At 40.3% G+C, this 19,473-nt stretch overlaps 1 protein-coding gene across 3 annotated transcripts in view; it reads left to right on the plus strand.

The window, feature by feature from the left end:
• Positions 1-2,059: 2,059 nt before the first annotated feature.
• The window catches only part of chaf1a (chromatin assembly factor 1, subunit A (p150)), a 43,870-nt gene continuing 26,456 nt past the window's right edge, over positions 2,060-19,473 (plus strand). For 2 of the 3 annotated variants that reach the window (XM_041203892.1, XM_041203893.1), the window contains exons 1-3: positions 2,060-2,133; positions 7,107-7,160; positions 10,681-11,510. In XM_041203892.1, coding sequence (XP_041059826.1) covers positions 2,073-2,133; positions 7,107-7,160; positions 10,681-11,510 — 945 coding nt within the window. In that variant the 5' untranslated portion in view covers positions 2,060-2,072. Of the gene's footprint in view, positions 2,134-4,312; positions 4,382-7,106; positions 7,161-10,680; positions 11,511-19,473 lie in introns of those variants that run through there. The other variant, XM_041203894.1, reaches the window with a different exon arrangement.

Below are 19,473 nucleotides of genomic sequence, written 5' to 3' on the forward strand. Positions count from 1 at the left end.
TTGAGTGTGTGAGCTTAGAGTGACAAGATGGTTGCCATACCCTGGCTGAACGGATGAGATCATTCATCCTTTATCTGCATTGGATGACCAACCTCTTCTGTGCAACCATGGCACTGGCCACTGCTGGCACCTCCTGCCATGCCATATTGTTGATGCCGCTGCCCATCCTGTAGCCAGAGTGGGGTTAGAGGACATCATAGCAGGCTTCCACGGCATCTAAATGGCATTCCAATGATGCATCATTAAACTTGGGGGCTGCAGTCTTTTTGTCTTTTGTGGACATCTTCCCTGCACTACTCGTGGGTTGGAAGCAATGAGATGTGTGTGCACAGCTGGACTTTAAATGTGCCACCTGGCATAATGAAGCGGTGAGGTGATGGCGTGGTGGGCGAATGAGAGCCCGCCCACCATGGAAATGATGTGTTTCCTGGGAATGCATAAGTAAATGGCGGGTTTGGGATGATACAGCATGAAAATCCGCCATTGCAGCCGGCAGGTAAAACGTCATTTTACCCACCCACTACCGCACTTAGTGGAAATCTGGGATGATTCTTCCTGGAGTTTCACACAGATAAGTATGGAGTACCAAGATTAGATCAAAACAGCAGGAATATGCATTACATATTAAACTTACACTAACAGACCAGGAAAGAGGGGTTTGGTGGTTAGGTCATTAAAACGGTCAGTTCAGTATTTGCAGGTGGTGAAAGCAAATTAAAATGTTAGGATGTATAACGAAGGACGTGGCATAAGTCTAAGGAGGTGGTGGTAAAGTTGTGCCAGCTTATAGTGAAGCTATTTCTGAAGTGATGCATTCAGTTTTTGGTCTCTGTTTTACAGGAAAGATGTAATCCAGAAGGCTTGCAAGGCTGATACCTTGACTTAGGAGGGAGAGTCTTGAGAAAGGATTAGTAGCTCTGGGCTTTACTTTCTGGCAATGAGGAGAATGAGGGTTTTGAGATTTCCTGCAGATTTTTAAGATTTTCAGAGATATGAAAAAATTGGATCCAGCAATGCTCTTCTGTTTGTACAAGAATTGAGAAATAGGGACACGGTTTAATATTAAGGGTGTTAACAGAAAATAGGAAGTTTATGCAACTTTTTTTTTCAAGTAAAGGGATATTGTAACTTTACAACCGATTAACGATGATGGTGGTAGAACAGAACGAAATCATGGTTGAAAACCAGACTGGATGAGTTCTGATGCAAATGTCTCAAGGTGAAACATTAATTCTCCACATATGCTGCCTGACCTGCTGAGTGTTTCCAGCATTTAATCTTTTTATTTTAGATTAATTATTATTTGGAAAAGAAACACAAGATTATTAATTACAGAATCACAGTTGGGGTAATTTTTGTGGTTTTCTCCTACTCTAATTGTTGCAATCCCAACTACTTTTTGATTTTAGGTTCCTCCTCAAGGCTATTTTTAAATTGAAAAAAGTGCAATATTTCTCAAGATATTGCTGATTTACTTAAATGTTATATACACGTTAGTTTCAAAGCTCCAACGAGAGTAAGTACCCAACATTCAGTTTACTCCAGGCTCTCTTGCTTTGGTGTCAGTCCTGAAAAAGGTCCAGTAAACCTGTCAATCATTTCCGTCCGACCAACCGATTGGTCAAACCAGCTGTCAATCAGACCTCGCCCCAGTGACCAATCGGGAAGATGGGGGCGGGTTCAACAGGGTGACCTGTTGAATTTCTTTTTTAAAACCCTTTTGAATCTTTTGGCTTCAGGGAAAGTCTTTTGTGAGAAATTATGTTTTAAAATAGCTTTAACGAGCGGCTGTTATTATGAAGTTGGGGCCACGTGACGCGAGGCAGCCAATGAGGGTGGAGGTGATGCCGGCTCGTGTGGGTTCCCGCCAAATACGAGCGGCTGGCGACTGGGGGGAGGGGAAGGAGCGGGAGCGGCGGTCGGGAGGGAGGCCAGGCAGCAGGGGAAGCAGCGCCGTGCGGCCCGTCCACAGCTGCCTACCTCAGCCTATCTCATACAAGAGAGCCGGTGGTACCGGGCCTGACCTGGGCTTGGGGGGCGGGGGGGGGACTGAGGCGGAGGTCGGGGGAAAGATGCTGCAGGTCCCGAGCCCAGGACAGCAGGAGCAGGCGGCCGCACTGAGAGGGAACGGAGGTGAGTGAGTGCTGTGGGAGGCTTGGAACTGGCCACAAGGCCCCGGCTAAAGTGAGGGCAGCCGGCTCTGGATTGACAAGGCAGCTAATACATCCTGACAGACCGGGAGATGGAGGGGAGGGGGTGCATGGGGTGGGGGAGATCTGAGAGTGGAAAGTGGCTTTTGGAGAGGGGGCAAACTGGAATAACCTCTCACTTCAATCTCCAAGGCATTTTCTTTTAAATTAAACTTCGTTTTAAGGCGCTGACAGGAAGTTTGATGCCTGTGGCCCCGATCCCCTCCACTCAGCTGCTGAAAGGCGGGAGAAGCCGAGTCCCGAATTAAATGGAGCCATATCCAGGCAGGGCAGATCAATCGCTTAGAGATGTTTATACTTCAAATATAAACATCCATCTTTTGACATTTTTATTTAATCGTTGTAAATCCTACTCAATATTATTTCAGGTGCGGTTCTGAAGCTTTTGATCACTTTTTTGGAGTTTATTTTAGAGCTGACTTCCCTGTGGGGCTTGTAAACAAACCTTATTTTTTTCAGTGATGTAATCCGATTTTTTGTCCATGTCTCACCTTTCTTTCTCTTTCTCTCAACCCCCACTCCCCCTCCCTTCCCCTACAATTAGTGTGGGACTCTTTGTTTCTTCCCCCTCCCTCGTTCTGTTTGAATTAAGTGAAATCAGTGCTTCTAATAATTTTCCGCCTTAACATTATACGGGGGGATTCAATGCATTAAAAAGATGGTTTCACATTTTACAAGGAATGGAATTGATCTGTGCAAATCGATTGTCAAAATTGAACGTTTTTGTAGAATAAATCCTTAGTATATGAATATGCATGCTGCTGCATTGCTTTCAAATACCTGCAGCTATTCATTGGGAGGATCTGAACCCTTTGTGAATACTTGTTCATTGAGTAACATCAGTGTGATCCGTTTCATAAGGTGACGAGATTCTAGTGACTCCACAATTGCAATAGTGTGTTTTATGAAAGTCATCACTCTTTAAACTGGTCATCATTGGTTATTTTGAAGTTTGTATGTTGTATAGTTTCTCAGTTGAAAGAAGTGTATGTTTAGTTGGTGACTTTCCAAGACTTGTGCTAGATTTAGAGTTGGAGGCTGTGATGTATGCTTTGGTAAGGGAGGAAAGAGTGAATGTAGCAACAACAACAAAATTATAATTCCTAAATGACAACTGCCTTGCATGGTGTATTTCAGCAGATAATTGTGGAATAGCGCTGAGTAAAGTTGTTTTTGGTGATCACATGCCATCCTAGGTGGCCGTCTCAAATTTGCTGCAGGAAGATTATGCATACCACTGTCTTCCTCAAAAATCTCTGCATAGAACTGCTTGATGCTTTCCTCACAACAATGTTATTCAAGATGGAGACTCCAGAAATTGTAGCAATAAACCATTTTGTGGCATAATTAATCTGTTCTGGGTTGCAAAGCTGTTGCTACTACACTGATAGTTGTGTTTTGGAAGTTTAATACCTATTTCTAGAAGAAGTTAAGTAACGGACAAGTATACCAGCTGAAAGTTAACACATTAGCTTACAGATGCAGAGAAAGTGTTTACGGCTTGATCGCTAGAATTGTCATTTTGCTATTCTTCATAAGCCCTATGTGTGTGAAACTAATTTAGAAGAATGTTATAGATTTTAATGGAGATACTTGAGAAGGGTTACTTGCATCAATAGCTCTGTTAATCTGTCAGATTTTGACAAGACTAACTTGTCTTTTAGATCTATTTTCACTCTGTCAAACCACTTATGAACTATTGAAGCTCCCCCCCACCCCCCGCACCCTGTAAGTTTCCATTAATTGGTGCTTTCTTTTACTAGTCAGCTGAGATTTAAAGCTTCTCATTGGGATGCACTTTTCAATCTGATGGTAGCACTGGTGTATTGCTGCAGGGGATACTGTCCCATTGTTCACCCAGGATAAAGTAATTTATTGATAAGAATTATTTATTGGTGATGTTTAACTTAGGGTATTTCTCCCTTCCCCACTCCACCCCTTTTTTACTGTTTACCTGACAACCTGGACAGTGTACTTTTGATTTCAGTCTCCCTTTCATGGTATGCTGGGATTCTCAAAGAACTGACTGACCTTTGTCATAATGAACCACAGATCAATTGGAGACGTCTGGGTCCAATCTTAACCCTAAAAACTTTTGAAATGTTTTCTGGGCTGCCAGAAGTTGAGCAATTCCCGCAACATCATTGCATGCCTTGGAGGTAACCTCTGAAGTAGGTCAATTGTTTTGGTAGTTTTATATTGCTGAATTGCATTTTTGTCTTGTGAAGTTGAATGGTCAAGCCCAAAACATTACTATATGTGGCACCTCAGATTATGCTTCACAAAGTTTCAAGGGGCTTTTGTGCTTGTGTTACCCTTACTATTGTACACAGCAGGATAGTTTTTAAAGTCACTAGGCTGAAAAGATTCATGATTTACACTCAATTGAGGATTTACAAAAGCCATTGTTAAAACTGAAATCCTAGGCTTGATTCTCCAGTTAATAGTACTTTTATATTATGTACATTGCCACATTGGCCATAATCTTTCATCATTGTTTATCAATGTTGAGTGGATGTCATTGCAATAAATATTGGTGAAATAGCTGAGATTTGTGGGACCTCTGTAGTAAAAATCCCTTTGCTATCATTCCAGACAGGGTTGAGTTCAAATATTCTATTCTATGTGATTTGGGTTACATCAAATAAATTAATGCCTTGAAAGTGCTGAGTAGAGGCCCTGCTGCTTTTCTTCAAGTTGTTCATGCATACTTTGTGATGGGACTTGGAGTAGAGGTCGACACTAAGATTGCTTCCCCTGGCTGGGGAATCTAGAACCCAGGGGCACAGTTTCAGGATAAGGGGCTGATCATTTATAACTGAGATGAGAAGACATTTCTCAACTTGGGTTGTGAATCTTTGGAATTCCCTACCTCAGAAGGTTGTTGCTGCTCCATCATTGAATATATTTAAGGCTGAGATACATATTTTTGACCTCAAGGAATTGAGGGATTGGGTGAGAAAGGGAAGTTGGCCAGCGATCAGCCATGAATGGCAGAGGATGCTCGAGGGGCAGTATTGTCTCCTATTTTATGTTCTTATGGGCTTCAGAGCTAAATTGGCAAATGTATGAGTAAGCTGCATACTTGCAGCCTTTACTGTAGAGTGAAGAGTCTGCCACTGAACAAGAAAATTACCATGTAGTAAATTTCATATACTGCTCATGCCAGGTTGCAGTTTGACAGTTTCTGGCATCATTCCAGTTGCTGCCTATTCATCTTTGAATGGGGAAAGTGATAGCAGTTACTCAGCAATGAGGGACATTACACCCAAGGTGTATTTTGTTTACTTGATAACCACATCTGAACTTTCCAGTAGAAGTTAGGGGGCTGCAGTCAACAGGAGCCTTGCTGTACTACTTTCTTGTCACTGTAGGACATGTAGTGTGCAGTCAATTCTAGTGATTCCGCCACTAGCTTATTGAGTCTGGACAGGGTGGTGCAGCACTCCCTTGTGCAATATATTATAAAACATTTCTTTTGTCCATTATCAATTTTCAACATTTATTCGTGGTAAAATATTTGCTTTCTGAGCTTTATCCAGTCTACTCTTAATTCAAAGCTATTCAGTTGAGTTGAGATGATCTTTTGTGCTAAATTTCCATACTATGTTCTTTGTTAATTCAGATTTTTAAACACATCCAATGAATATGAATTATTACTTGTGGACAGTATTCTGATAACTTGCAATTTCACCCATAAGACATAGGAGCAGAAATTAGGCCATTCAGCCCATCGAGTCTGCTCCGCCATTCAATCATGGCTGATAAGTTTCTCAACCCCATTCTCCCGCCTTCTCCCTGTAACCTTTGATCCCCATACCTATCTATCTCGGTCTTAAATACACTCAATGACCTGGCCTCCACAGCTTTCTGTGGCAATGAATTCCATAGATTCACCACTCTCTGGCTAAAGAAGTTTCTCCTCATCTCTGTTCTAAAAGGTCTTCCCTTTACTCTGAGGCTGTGCCCTCAGGACCTAGTCTCTCCTACTAATGGAAACATCTTCCCCACGTCCACTCTATCCAGGCCTTTCAGTATTCTGTAAGTTTCAATCAGCTCCCCCCCTCATCCTTCTAAACTCCTTCGAGTATAGACCCAGAGTCCTCAAACGTTCCTCATATGTTAAGCCTTTCATTCCTGGGATCATTCTCGTGAACCTCCTCTGGACCCTCTCCAGGGTCATCACATCCTTCCTGAGATACGGGGCCCAAAATTGCTCACAATATTCTAAATGTGGTCTGACCAGAGCCTTATAAAGCCTCAGCAGCACATCCCTGCTTTTATATTCTTGTCCTCTTGAAATAAGTGCCAACATTGCATTTGCCTTCCTAACTACCTGCAAGTTAACCTTAAGAGAATCCTGGACTAGGACTCCCAAGTCCCTTTGCACTCCTGATTTCTGAATTCTCTCCCCATTTAGAAAATAGTCTGTGCCTCTATTCTTCCTAACAAAGTGCTTGCAATTTCACCCATGCGTGCCTATACATTACTTTAGAATTTAGGCAAACGTTGCAGCTAGGATGAAAACTATATGTGGAACAACAATTGCTAACAAGGCAATAAAATGACTTTGCCAGCTGCTCTTGAACTGCTAATTCAATGTGGTTGTCTTATTTTTTTTGCATGATGTATGGGATCTATAAGAATTGTATAAAAATTATACATTTTTTTAAATTTAAATTTTTAGTCTTTGCACACATTTCCCTAGCAAAATCTGGGGTTTCATTTTTGAGATACTTTAATCAATGGTATTGCAGCTTTTGTTTTTGATAGAATTACAAATAATATGAGGGGTGAATAATTTAGGACATGTGCTGTAGGACATTTGAGTGACATTTTATTTATAAAGAAAAAAAGGTTGTTTTTGTGTGAATAACTTATTTATTTTCTTTGCAGTAATGGAGGAATGCAAGTTGAAAGCAGTCACTCCAGCAAAGAAACTGGTCCAAGGTAACTAGTTCTTGGGTATCAATATGTTGCAATTCTTGATTGTGATATAATGGGTCACAACATGGTCCTTTCAGGCTTCTAAACCTTGAGCTACGTTTCAGCCGAGATAGAGACCATTAATGTCTCCCATGATTGAACTTTACCCCTATTCTTTCATCCAGTTGCACACTTGAATGATTTTCTGAAATGAAATCCTTTGCTAAACTGGTGCTTTGTTTGGAAGTCTAGTTTTTGGCTTTCTATTTCTTCCTCTCCCCACCCTGCCCCCAAGCCTCGTTACCATGAAAATCTCTTGTGTTTTTACACTAGCTGTAAATTAGTTTTTATATGCAGAGACGCACTGCTGATATTAAAGGCCATTGCTTTTAATGGAAAGCAAGTTGCCTCTGCAGGAGACACGATCAAAATGGCACGAGCACTAAATGGAACCAAGTGTAGCTGGATATGACTTCATCTAATTTTTATGATTCAATACTTGAAAATCTTGATATTTTTAATCATTGGCAGGACAGAGTTGAGATTACTACAATTGGCCACCATCATGCTGTGTTCCTACATGTCACAACTATCCAGTGTGATTAAAAACTGCTTGTGTGGGCACCAATTGAAGGCATTATCGTACTCAGCCGTGATGTTCCAGTGGTCTCTTAACCAGTTGATACTCAGTTGAAGCTCACACGTGTGAAGAATGGTAACTTATGGTGAAATACTAAAGTGCAATGGAGCTGCAGAGCAGCATGAATCTGTCTGAGGGGAAAAGTAATAATGGATTGGGAGACAGTGGCTAATTAAATGTTATCCATGCAGGATTTTGTTGTTGCTTAGAAACATGAGCTTAATGTTTCTGTATGTACATGTCTAAAACTCCTGAGGATTTTTTTTCTCCCAATATGTTAAAGATTCAGCTGCATTTTGTGATGTTGCCTGTAGGAATGTGGAATGTAACTGCAGGGTATGTGAAGAACAGTTTTGGTGTCCGAATAAATGAAATTCTGCAAGGCTAATCAATCTTATATTTTCTACTTTCATGAAGAGACAGTAAATCTTCAGAAATTCATATTGTTGGTAGCATTACCATTGATCGGAGGGTTATAAGTTGACCAGGCAGATAAGATGACTCCATTCTTTGGCACCAAAATGCATGTTTAGACTGAGAGAGTGTAGAATTCAGCCCCACTTTTCTGCTAAATAATGATATGCTTTTATTTTGAGCCACCCTCAATTTATCACCTCAGAAATGCATGCTTTACTCGCCTTCATAAGTCATGAGGGATCAAGCAGGTGACAGAAGCCATGTTACTAAGATGTGTGGAAGTTTAAGACATGCCCACAGAACAGAGTTGCACATGGCGACCGATGAACAGGAATTGGTCCTCTGGAAAAAAGAATGAAGTATTAAACTGGTTTCAAGCTAAAGGTGGGCATGTTTGCTAACTTGTCAAATAATTGTGCTGCAGCGAGGGAATTCTGTGTAAGTGAAAAAGTGGTGTAAGAATGGAAGAAGCAGAAATCCACCCTGAATAAGGTACCCAAGGCCAAATGTGCCATGAGAACCAGGACGATCCACTGGCCTGATCTTGAGAAGCATGTACCTGAATGCGTCCTCAAATCATCAGTGGTTATATGATGGCCAGAAATGCACAGGGTCAAAAAATTGGATCAAAGCAAATCTTTGTCCAGCAAGGATTTCAGAGCAACAGCTAGTTGGTGTAGCTGCTTTATGGAGCAAAAATTATGTCTAGCAGAAGACCAAGATCACTCACACAAACAAAAGACCTCGTTGCCAAAATTACCATCTACCAGTAATTCACCAGACAGTGGAAAAAATACAAGTACAGATCGGCAATATGGATGAACGCCCATTAATTTCAATATGCCCAGCATCCAAACTGTGGAGTGGAAAGGTTCAAACAGTTCTAGTGAAAACCACAGGGCATGAGAGGATGATTAACAGTGGTACCAGCCTGCATGGCTGACAGCACAAAATTGAAGCCTATGATAATTTTCAAACATAAAACCATGCTGATCATCAGGCGCCCTGCAGGAGATTTTGTGCATGTCCATGACAACGGTTGGATAGATGAGGATGGAGTGAAGTTGTGGATCGGTAACTTGTGGAATAGATGTTCCAGTAGCCTACATGATGCAGTTTATTCGGGTGGGAATGTTAAATTCCCATGTGGCCAATGAGATCAAGTTGTCCCTGTGAAGAAATAACACCTATACCTGGGGTCTGATGTATATTTTTCAACCTTTGGATGTGTACCTCTATAAGCCATTCAAGGATCATGTACGCAGAAGGTGGGTGACTGATTGATTTGATTGGGGGGGGGGGGGTGGGCAGGGGGGAACCTTCACAGAAAGTGGAAATATGCTTGATGTTTTGTGTGCTTTAGTCATCAAACCGTGGGATATTATTAATGCACAAACTCGTCAGACTGTTCAAAAAATGTGAAAAATCCATTTCATTGGATGGAGAGAGATGATTTGTTGTGGACAGATGATTGAAACCAAGAGCACCAAATCTGATCCAGAGTGGGATCCTTATGATGATGCCATAGCCAAAGTTACTCTGGATGTCAGGTGCAAAGACAATTAATTTGACAGTTTTAAAAATGTTTTGATTGTGGTTATAGGTATCTTTGCCGTATTAATTCATTCAATAAAACATCTCGCATTGACTTAATTTGAAATACCACTTCTTTTTTCCACACTTCCAAATGGCGACCACCTACCACCAACATCAGTTCACATTTTGTATTCACATATAAGTTGATCATCATTTTTGGAAGGATTTTGAGGCTTCAAAGTTGGCATATGCCGCAAACTACAGGAACTGCAAACTTCAATCTCTTCATTATGCAGTATATGAATTGTACTTGAGACTCCAGGAAACTGAGTTTTTGGCATTACATTTCTTATCACTACATTCCATTTGTTTTAAGCTGCTCTATTTAGCTTGCTTAGCTGTTCAGCTGTCTGTCTTATTGGCTTCCTTTGGGATGCATCATACGATATGGCATTTATCCATTCAAGATTGGATCCTTGATTTATAATGATTTGGTTTGATATCAATTAGAAACAGCCAACCCCAGGATATAATATTCAATGACACTCCAGTACAATACCAAGGTCAACTGTATTTTTTTGAAAATGCTGTCCTCTTAGTGCAATCTTTAAAATAGTTAAGCAAGCAAAGTGCAGGGTGTTTTTTTTGGTGTCCAAACCAGCATTATTGTCCCTGTCATTTAAAAACAAATTAACTGACCATGTGATGGCCTTGTGGCCAGTAGTCTGCCACAGTACTGCTCAGGTTAGCTAATGAAGCAGTTTTTTGAATTTCTGGACTGCTGCTGGTAGCCATGAGGTCTGCAGTTGAGCATGAGTGATTAACCCCTGGATTGGAGGTGGGGGAGGAAATTGGAAAAAGCAGTCCTGGTTTATTTTTGTTTAATATGTTGTGAACTGCTTGTTTTGAAATCTACTTAACAAAGGAACTTTGTTTATGCTTATATTGCAGCACGATTGCCTTTCAAACGTCTCAACCCTGTACCAAAGCCAGAAAATGAAGAGGCTACTGATACTAAGCGGACAAAAATTTCTACCAGTGCACCGGCACAACTAACTGCAGTCACAATGATTGCATCTGTTGAAGATGTTGAAAATGATTGCAAAATAAACTTGGATGGCCAAGCTGAAAGTTCTGAAACAGTAGATGGGCATCTGGCTCCCTCCAAACTTGTTAATGGGAAAGGACCTCTTGATGATTTCTTGCATTCCATTCAGAAGAATAATCCTACGGTTAAGATGCACAGTAATGAACTCCATTCCACAATTGACTTAACGTGCGATTCTAGCAATGAAGTCTTGGACAGCGTAGGCACCACAGATGTAAAAATGTTGGCTTCTGCTAAAGACCTGAGTAAGAAAACAAAAGGAAACAAAAATGGTGGTTCTGAAAGAAAATATAACTGGTTGGATAGCCTGAAGCCTAGTGTAAGCCAAGAGGTAAATTCTGAAAGTTCAGCACCTGGGCAGAGTAGCAGGGAAAGTAAAGCAAATCAAGGACAAGAAATTGAAGGCGATAGCCCTATTGTGAACAGTGTGTTCAAAGGCAGAGTGCCAGTAGTGGTGTTAAAAGATATAATGGCTGACAAGTCATGCTGGACTGGGAGTTTAGAGAAGGGTATAGTGCAAGTGGAAGGAACTGGGTCATTTACAAATGAAAGCAACGAGTCACCCATCAGTTCCTTATCAAGTTCTATTTCAGCTACTGATAGTTCACCAGAAGCAAGGTCTCCAACGGATGAGCGAAGTCCCAGATCTGCATTCTCAACACCTGGAAACAAGGTTGATATAAAATTATTTTTGTACATTTTGAAATTTGGGGGTGGGGAAAAAGAAACGTTAGTGTCTCTGATACGTTAATGGGAACTTGTATCGCATCCACTCGAACAGTTAAATATCTAGGAGTACAATTAAGCATGCTTGGAAAAATCATTTTGAGCTGTTTAACAAAGATAAAATGCTGCTTAATGGTGTGAAGAGAGCATTTTATAAACAAGAGAGTTGTGCAGTAATAGCCTATTAACTTAACTGCAAATGTATTTTGATTTTCCTGACACAATCCAAATTAATCTGACAATTGTTCTGCTTTGGGTTGTCCTCTAATTAAGGTAGGCAAGGTTGCCACTTGATTATTCTGTTGTTGTTGGCTACAAATATGTTTAAATATCTTTTCTAAGCAGCATGGAATTTTCAATTCTCTTGCATTATTTGTTATAGAAATCTGCAAAATATTTTGTGTAATGTGAATTGCTGAACCTCACGTGTATATAATGCTTTTGATTGTATTGCCTCTGGAGATAGAAGGATTGTGTTCATGAAAGTTAGACCGAAAGTTGTGCCTGGCTTGTACTGGGCACAGTAGTGCTCCTTCTCGTGTAAGTGAGAGAAAGCAAGATGCTCTAAATGCACAGCAGGTTGGACGGCTTCTAAAACAGGAACCTAGGTTAACCCACAAGGGTGGGGTCACTATCAGACTGCAAGGACCCACTCTTTACCATAAACATTTTTTTTACTGAGTCTCTAGATATTTCTATTGCTTACAAGTATGACTTTAATGCATTGTTTGAATTTGAGAAATTAGGTTAGGTTTCTTCCCAGCTGCTTGGCTCTCAAAACTTTTCCAGTAAGGCACCTTAGGGATTCTGTTTTAAATAGTTCTCAAACTCGGAGTTCGTATTCCTCAAAGACAAAATGTTGTCTTCACTATTGCTAGCTCTCCTTTCCTCCTTTGTCATCTCTTCTACTGTATCCATCTTTTAAAATTTCATAGCAATATTTAATTGTTTTATTTCAGCTTCTTTACAAATATTAGTCCAGTTCCCTTTTTTAATTAAATAGTTTCAGATAATTGTCACTTGAAAAGATTTCATAAGGAGATTATTGATCTAATAACCACCTGGATGGGTGTGGGGGGAGAAACATCCTTGTGATTTCATTCTTCAAATGGTCATCATCAATCTACAACAACTAGAGGAAACCATCTACTACTTGCACTTAATCTTTCTCAAAGATTCTTTTCCCACACCCCTTAACCTTCTGTGGAAAAAAGCCTACTTTTTGTCACGTATCTCTTCAATTATAGCATTTTTTTTGAGTGAATCTTCATTGTACCCATTCCAGGACTCTGATGTTCCTCTAATGGAGTGTTCAGAATTGCATCTCAACCTACATATGAAACTGACTCCTATTTTATCTTTACTGTGAACATATGAATAGGAGCAGAAGTTGGCCATTCTGCCCCTTGAACCTGCTCTGCCATGCAATAAGATCATGCTCATCTGTTTGTGTTTTGAGTTCTGCGTTCCCATCTAGCCCCAGTAACCTTTAGATTCTTGTCGTTAGGCAAAGGAATCAATCTACCTTTGCTTTAAAAATATTCAGTGACCCCCCCCCCCCCAGCCCTTCCACTGCCTTCTGAGGCAGAGTTCCAAAGTCGCACAGAGAAAAAATTCTCCTCATCTCTGTCGTATAAGGGTGACCCCTAATTTTAAAACAGTGCCCTCTAGTTCTAGACTCAAGAGGAAACATCCTTTCCATGTCCACCTTGTCAAGACCATTCAGGATCTTGTATGCTTCAGTCGTCACCCCTCACTCTTAACTCTAGTGGAAACAAGCCTAGCCTGTCCAACCTTTCCTCATCATAAATTCCAGGCATTGATCTAATAAACCTCCCCTGAACCACCTCCAATGCATTTACATCCTTCCTTAAATAAGGAGACCAAAACTGCACACTGTATTTGAGATACAGTCTCACCAATATAATCAGTGTAACTAAAGCATAATATCCCTCCTCTTGTAGTAAAGGATAGTATTCCTTTATTAGCTTTCTTAATTACACGCTTTACCTGCATACTAACTTTTTGGGACTTGTGCATGAGAACACTTAGATCCCTCTGCACCTTGGAATTCTGCATTCGTTCTCTGTTTTAAGTAATGCTCTGCTTTTTTTTTATTCTTCCTGCCAAAGTGAACAGCTTCACATTTTCCCACATTAAAACTCCATCTGCCAGATCTTTGTCCACTCCCTCAATCTATCTTCATCCTGCAAACTCTTTGTTGTCCTCACAACATACTTTCCCACTTATCTTTGTGTCATCTACAAATCTAGCTATCTTTGCTCTCCTCATCTAAGTCATTGATGTAAATTGTAAAAAGTTGAGGCCCCAGCACAGACCCCTGTGAGACTCCACTAGTTGCATCCTGCAAATTGAATGAAGACCCACTTGCATGCTTTGTTTTCTGCCAGCCAGCCAATCTCCTATCCAGGCTAATATGTAACCCCCTACACTGAGCATTTATTTTCTGCAATAACCTTTTGATGTGGCACCTTATCAAATGTGCTCTGGAAATCCAAGTACAGTATGTCTACAAGTTCTCCTGTATGTATGCTACATGTTACTCCTTCAAAGAACTCTAATAAATTGGTTAAACATGATTTCCCTTTCATAAAACCATGCTGACTCTCCTATTACCTTGGGTTTTTCTCAGTGTCCAGCTATAACCTCCCTAATGATTAATTCTAACACCTTCCCTGTGACAGTTGTCAAGCTAACTGGCCTATAGTTTCCTGTTTTCTACCTCCATTCTTGAATAGAGGGGTTATATTTGCTCCTTTCCAGAATCTAGGGAATTTTGGAAAATTAGCACCAATTCATCCACCTCATTAGCCATCTCTTTAGGCCCCAGGATAAATTTCAAAAGGACCTGGAGACTTGTCAGCCTGCAACTCCATCCGTTTGCTCAGCACCACTTCCTTAGTGATTCTAACTTCACCAAGTTCCTCTCTCCCATCACCACCTGATTTACAGCTATTACTGGAATGTTTTTTGCATCCTCTATAGTGAAAACTGAAGCAAAATATTTGTTCATTTCATCCACTATTCCTCATCTATTATTAACTCTCCATTCTCACTCTAAAGGACCAACACTCACTTTATCTACTCTCTCTATTTAAATACTTGTAGAAATTCTTGCTATCTGTTTTTACATTTCTAGCTAGCTTCCTCTCATACTCTAATTTCTTTCTCCTGATTAACTGCTGTTCTTTATAACCTGACCAACCAGCTGAATTACCATTCATCTTTGAGCAGTTATATACTTTTTCCTTGAGTTTGATGCTTTCCTTGACTTTAGTTAACCATTGATGGTGGATCCTCCCATTAGATTTTTTCTTTATAGGAGGAATATACTTCTTCTGAAATACACCCTTAAATGTCTGTCACTGCTATAGACCACTCCCACTAGTGACATTTTCCCTGACTTTTCCTCATCACCCAAAATGATTGTACATCCTGATCTCCTGAACCAAGGTCATCTCTACCTATTGCAGAAATGCCACTCTTGATCAACAGTGCTACCCCTCCACCTTTACCTTGCTTCCTATTCTTCTTGAATGTCTTTAATCCTCAATATTCAGGACCCAATCCTGAATCAGCTTGGTCACTGCAATGGCTATCAAATCATATTCTTTTTACTTTTTGTGTGCTATAAATTTGTTTATCTTGTTACGAATGCTACTCGCATTAAGATACAGAGCCTTTAATCTTCATTATCTTTGTGACATCCAGTCTTGATCCTTTGCGCATTCTTAGACTTTTATTCTGTCTGTGCTTCCCATTCTCTTGAACCTCAATTCCCAAATTGCTATTTTCCTCTCTTACATTGGTTCCACTCTTTGTACCACATCATTCCACATTTGATCCCTTGCCCCCATATTTAGCTTAATAATTTCTCTCCTTGCCTAGTTATGTGGTTTGCTAGAACACCGGTCCCAGCCCAGTTCAGGTGTAGACTGTCCCAAAGGTACAGCCCCCACTTTCCTCAGTACTAGTGCCAGTGCCCCACAAACTAGAACCCGTTTCTCCCACACCATGTATTCATCTCTCTAATTTTATGTATCCTATGCCAATTTGCATGTGGCTCAGGTTATAATCCAGAGATTATAATTTTTGAGGTTCTGCTTTTCAGTGGTGTCTAGCTCCTCAGTCTCTACACAGAACCGCTTTTCTAGTTCTACATATGTCGCTGGTACCTACATGAACCATGACAACTGGATCCTTACCCCTCTCACTGCAAGTTCCTCTCCAGCCCTGAGCAGATTCCCCAAACCTTGGTACTGGGCAGGCAACACTGTGGCTTGGACTCTTGCTCTTTGTTGCAGAGATCAGTGTCAATCCCTCTCACTGTACTGTCTCCTACTACCACTACATTCCTTTATAGTCCTCCCACTAGGATGGCTTCCTGTACCACGGTGCCATGGTCAGTTTGCTCATCCACTCTGCAGTCTCCGCTCTCATCCAAACAAGCTGAGAGAACTGCAAATCTGTTGAACAATTGCAGAGGCTCGCATTGCTGCACTCCTGCCTTCTTGGTCCCCTTACCTGCCTCACCCACAGTCACACCCTCCTGTCCCTGACCAAATCAGAAGACCCAATCCTAAGTGTTGTGACTGCCTCCTGGTATAAAGCATCCAGATAACTTTCCCCTTCCCTAATGCGTCGCAGAGTATGCAGCTCAGCCTCCAGTTGAAGTTACTCAAGTGGCAAAGACTCACTACAGACATGTTTGCCCTGGATCCCGATGTTATCCAGGAGCCCCCACATGCGGTAGCCTTGACACATCACCCGTCCTGCCATCCTTAATCTGTTTTAAATAATTACTTAATTATATTATTCACTTTTATATTGCTTTTTTATATATTTTATTAACTTTACCATCAAATTGTACACTTAGGGGTAGAATAGAACTTACCTAACAGATACTTGGCAAACAGCTAACTCCTTTCACCGTAGAAGAGCAAGAACCAATTCCACCAGGCTGAGAAAGATAGAAAAAGGAAACTAATGCCTTCTCCCCTCTCTGAATGTATGCTAAACTGAACTGGGGCTTCAGTAACCAGATTCAACCAGTTAGCTAATTAGCTACTTAGCTCCCAGAGCTGAAAGTGAGTTTACCCTGTTTAAACTAGCTTGGCCTAAATAGCCAAGTGGTTATGGTACTGGGCTTGTAACCCTAAGATCAAGAGTTCAAATCTCACAATGGCAAACTATGAAACAATGTAACTTCATCTGAAACAGATGGAAACGTGTTTGTACTCGAAAGAGTTACCCTGTTTAAACTGTAAGAAAGAAGGAATTTAGCCTGCTTGCATAGTGCTTTCCAGTTACTGCTATTTACAAACTAAATTAGATTTTAAGAGCAAAATTTAAGAACAAAATTAACACTTTAAACTCCCCCACTTGCCAAACTCCAAATCTGCACTGTTTCCTCAGCTGTATTCCGTTTGTCTTTTCTGCACTTATTTTATAAAGAAATGTGCTTCATTTCATCTTTTTCCTAAAATGTTCTGTTCCACATGACTCTACATCTGTAACTGTTTGCCAAACTTCCTCTTATATCAGAAAATTGAGATATTTATTTTGTGTTCTCATCCTAATCCTCACTTGGAAACACCAAATAAAAAGAGTCAGCATTGCGATGAGTATTTGGTAATGTAGAAACATAGTTTTTGTTAGGTAGTGAGAATTTGCATTAATTAGACACCCATAAACCATTCGAGCCTGCTCTGCCATTCAATAAGATCATGGTTAATCGAATTTTAACCTCAGCTTCACATTCTTGCCTACCCCGGATAATCTCTCACCACCTTGCTTATTAAGAATGTACCTATCTCTGCCTTTAAAGATATTCAGACTCTGCCTCGACCACCTTTTGAGGAAGAGAATTCCAAACTCTCAACCCTCTGAGAGAAAGTTTTTTCCTCATCTGTCTTGAATTGGTGACCCTAGTTCTAGATTCTTCCACAAGACAAAACACCTTTTCCACAGCCACCCTTTCAAGTCCCCTCAGGATCTTATTTGTTTCAATCAAGCTACCTCTTGCTCTTCTAAACTCCGGCGGATACGAACCTAGCCTGTCCAGCCTTTCCTCATGAGGCAGCCCACCCATTCCAGGTATTTAAGCTAGTAAACCTTCTCTGAACTGTTTCCAATGCATTTACATCCCTCAAACTGAATGTAAAATTCAATCATGTGATTACTGCTACCTGGGGGCACCTTCACTATTAGGTACCTGTCCGTCATGTATAAGAAAGCCAGTTTGCAGTCATCAAATGTTTTTTTAAAAAGAACTTCGTATAGCACTTCCTACTTTAAAATATAGGATTACTAGTGTTCTCCAGTCCCTCCCTTTCTTTGTTAAAGCAGCCTAATGACTTCCCTACGGTTTTTTTTTCTAAACCAACCCTAAATGTCTTTGCAACTGACTAGTTTTAAGTGCAGTGTAAGAAAGTATCAGTCAACACTTGTCAATTTGTTGCTTCTCTTAAGTTAGTGGCCATTGTTGCATCTGCAGATGGCCAGGTAATGTTCAATGTTGCCCAGCTTTTCCTCCCCTATGAGTTCATTTCTGGGAATACTAAACAGTAAAATCCAAGACTTGGACTATAATTTATTAGAGTTTTAGGTAATCATGAATTATCATCTTGAAATGTCAAACAAGAAAGGAATGCAAGTTATGAAAAGTATTATTTTGTGGCAATAAACTTTTCCCTTCCGTTTTGCTTGTCTATTGCTACTTTTTTCCCTGCTTATCCATTTTCTTTACTATTTGTTTTTGAGCTTTTTTTTGTTTCTATTACCATTGACAGATTTGAGGCAGCAATGTTACTGGAAAGAGATGCAGTTGCCTGGAATTCTCTCCTTCCATGGGAAGGGGCAAGAAGGAGAAAGAGAGGGGTACTGTGTGCACATTTGTGAACCATATTTGCGTGAGTTGGTCTTTAAGCCCTCTTAGTAGCCCACCTGCCCACTCTGCACCACAGCTACATAAGTGGATCTAGTCACCTGTGACAAAAGCAGATGATCTGTTGGTTAACAAAATTGTTGCCAGATTTTGCAATGAGGGTGCATGTGGCTGCTGACTTCCCTAGCCATACTATTTTTTGTTTTATTCTCATCCCAGTCCAGCTTCACAAATGAACCAAACCGTAGGAGCTGTGAAAAGACTGATAGCAGTGTTGCTCAGAGTCGTATAGTTAGTTTAGTGCTCCCCTGATGGCAGAACTGGCATAACAGACTTTATCTTTGCCCACATGCTAATTAACTTGCTGTGCATTATTAGTATTTTATTTCTGGCTTTCACTATTTATTTTTGACTACTGTAAAAATGAGCAATGTTATGGCTCTGTTTCTAGCTGAACAAACTTTCTATCTGAAATTCCATTCTTAAAATCTTCAATATCTACACATTAAAATGAGAATTCTGGACACTTTCCACATAATTAACTTATGACTCTTTGTGTCACTGAGAAGGAACCATTTGGTTAGAAAATAACCTATTTCCAAATCTTTAGCTAGTCTACTGGGCTGTATCTGCAATGTGAATCTATTGTGAATGTGCAAAAGAAATGATGCTGAAATTTAAGACTTGAAAAAGGCTAGACAAAGAAGAATGAAGGGACACTGATCTCAGAGGCAATAACTAAAATGGAAACATAACTAAGAAAAGGTGGACAAGAAACGCTAGAAACTGAAATCTTGACAAAAGCAGTATTAATTGAAAATGGATCTACTTTTAAGTAAGAACATAGCCATGATGTTTTACTAGACGCTTTTTCAAATCATATAAGATTGTATTGAATGTAAATGTTGAACTGAATCTGGACTAGGGAGAAAAGTCGCACTAATATTCCTTGAAGAGTACGTCACAGCCATTGCTAAATTCAACTTGTTTTCAATAAATTTTT

The sequence above is a fragment of the Carcharodon carcharias genome, chromosome 14 (assembly GCF_017639515.1).
Source record: "Carcharodon carcharias isolate sCarCar2 chromosome 14, sCarCar2.pri, whole genome shotgun sequence".
Taxonomy (NCBI): Eukaryota; Metazoa; Chordata; class Chondrichthyes; order Lamniformes; family Lamnidae; genus Carcharodon; species Carcharodon carcharias.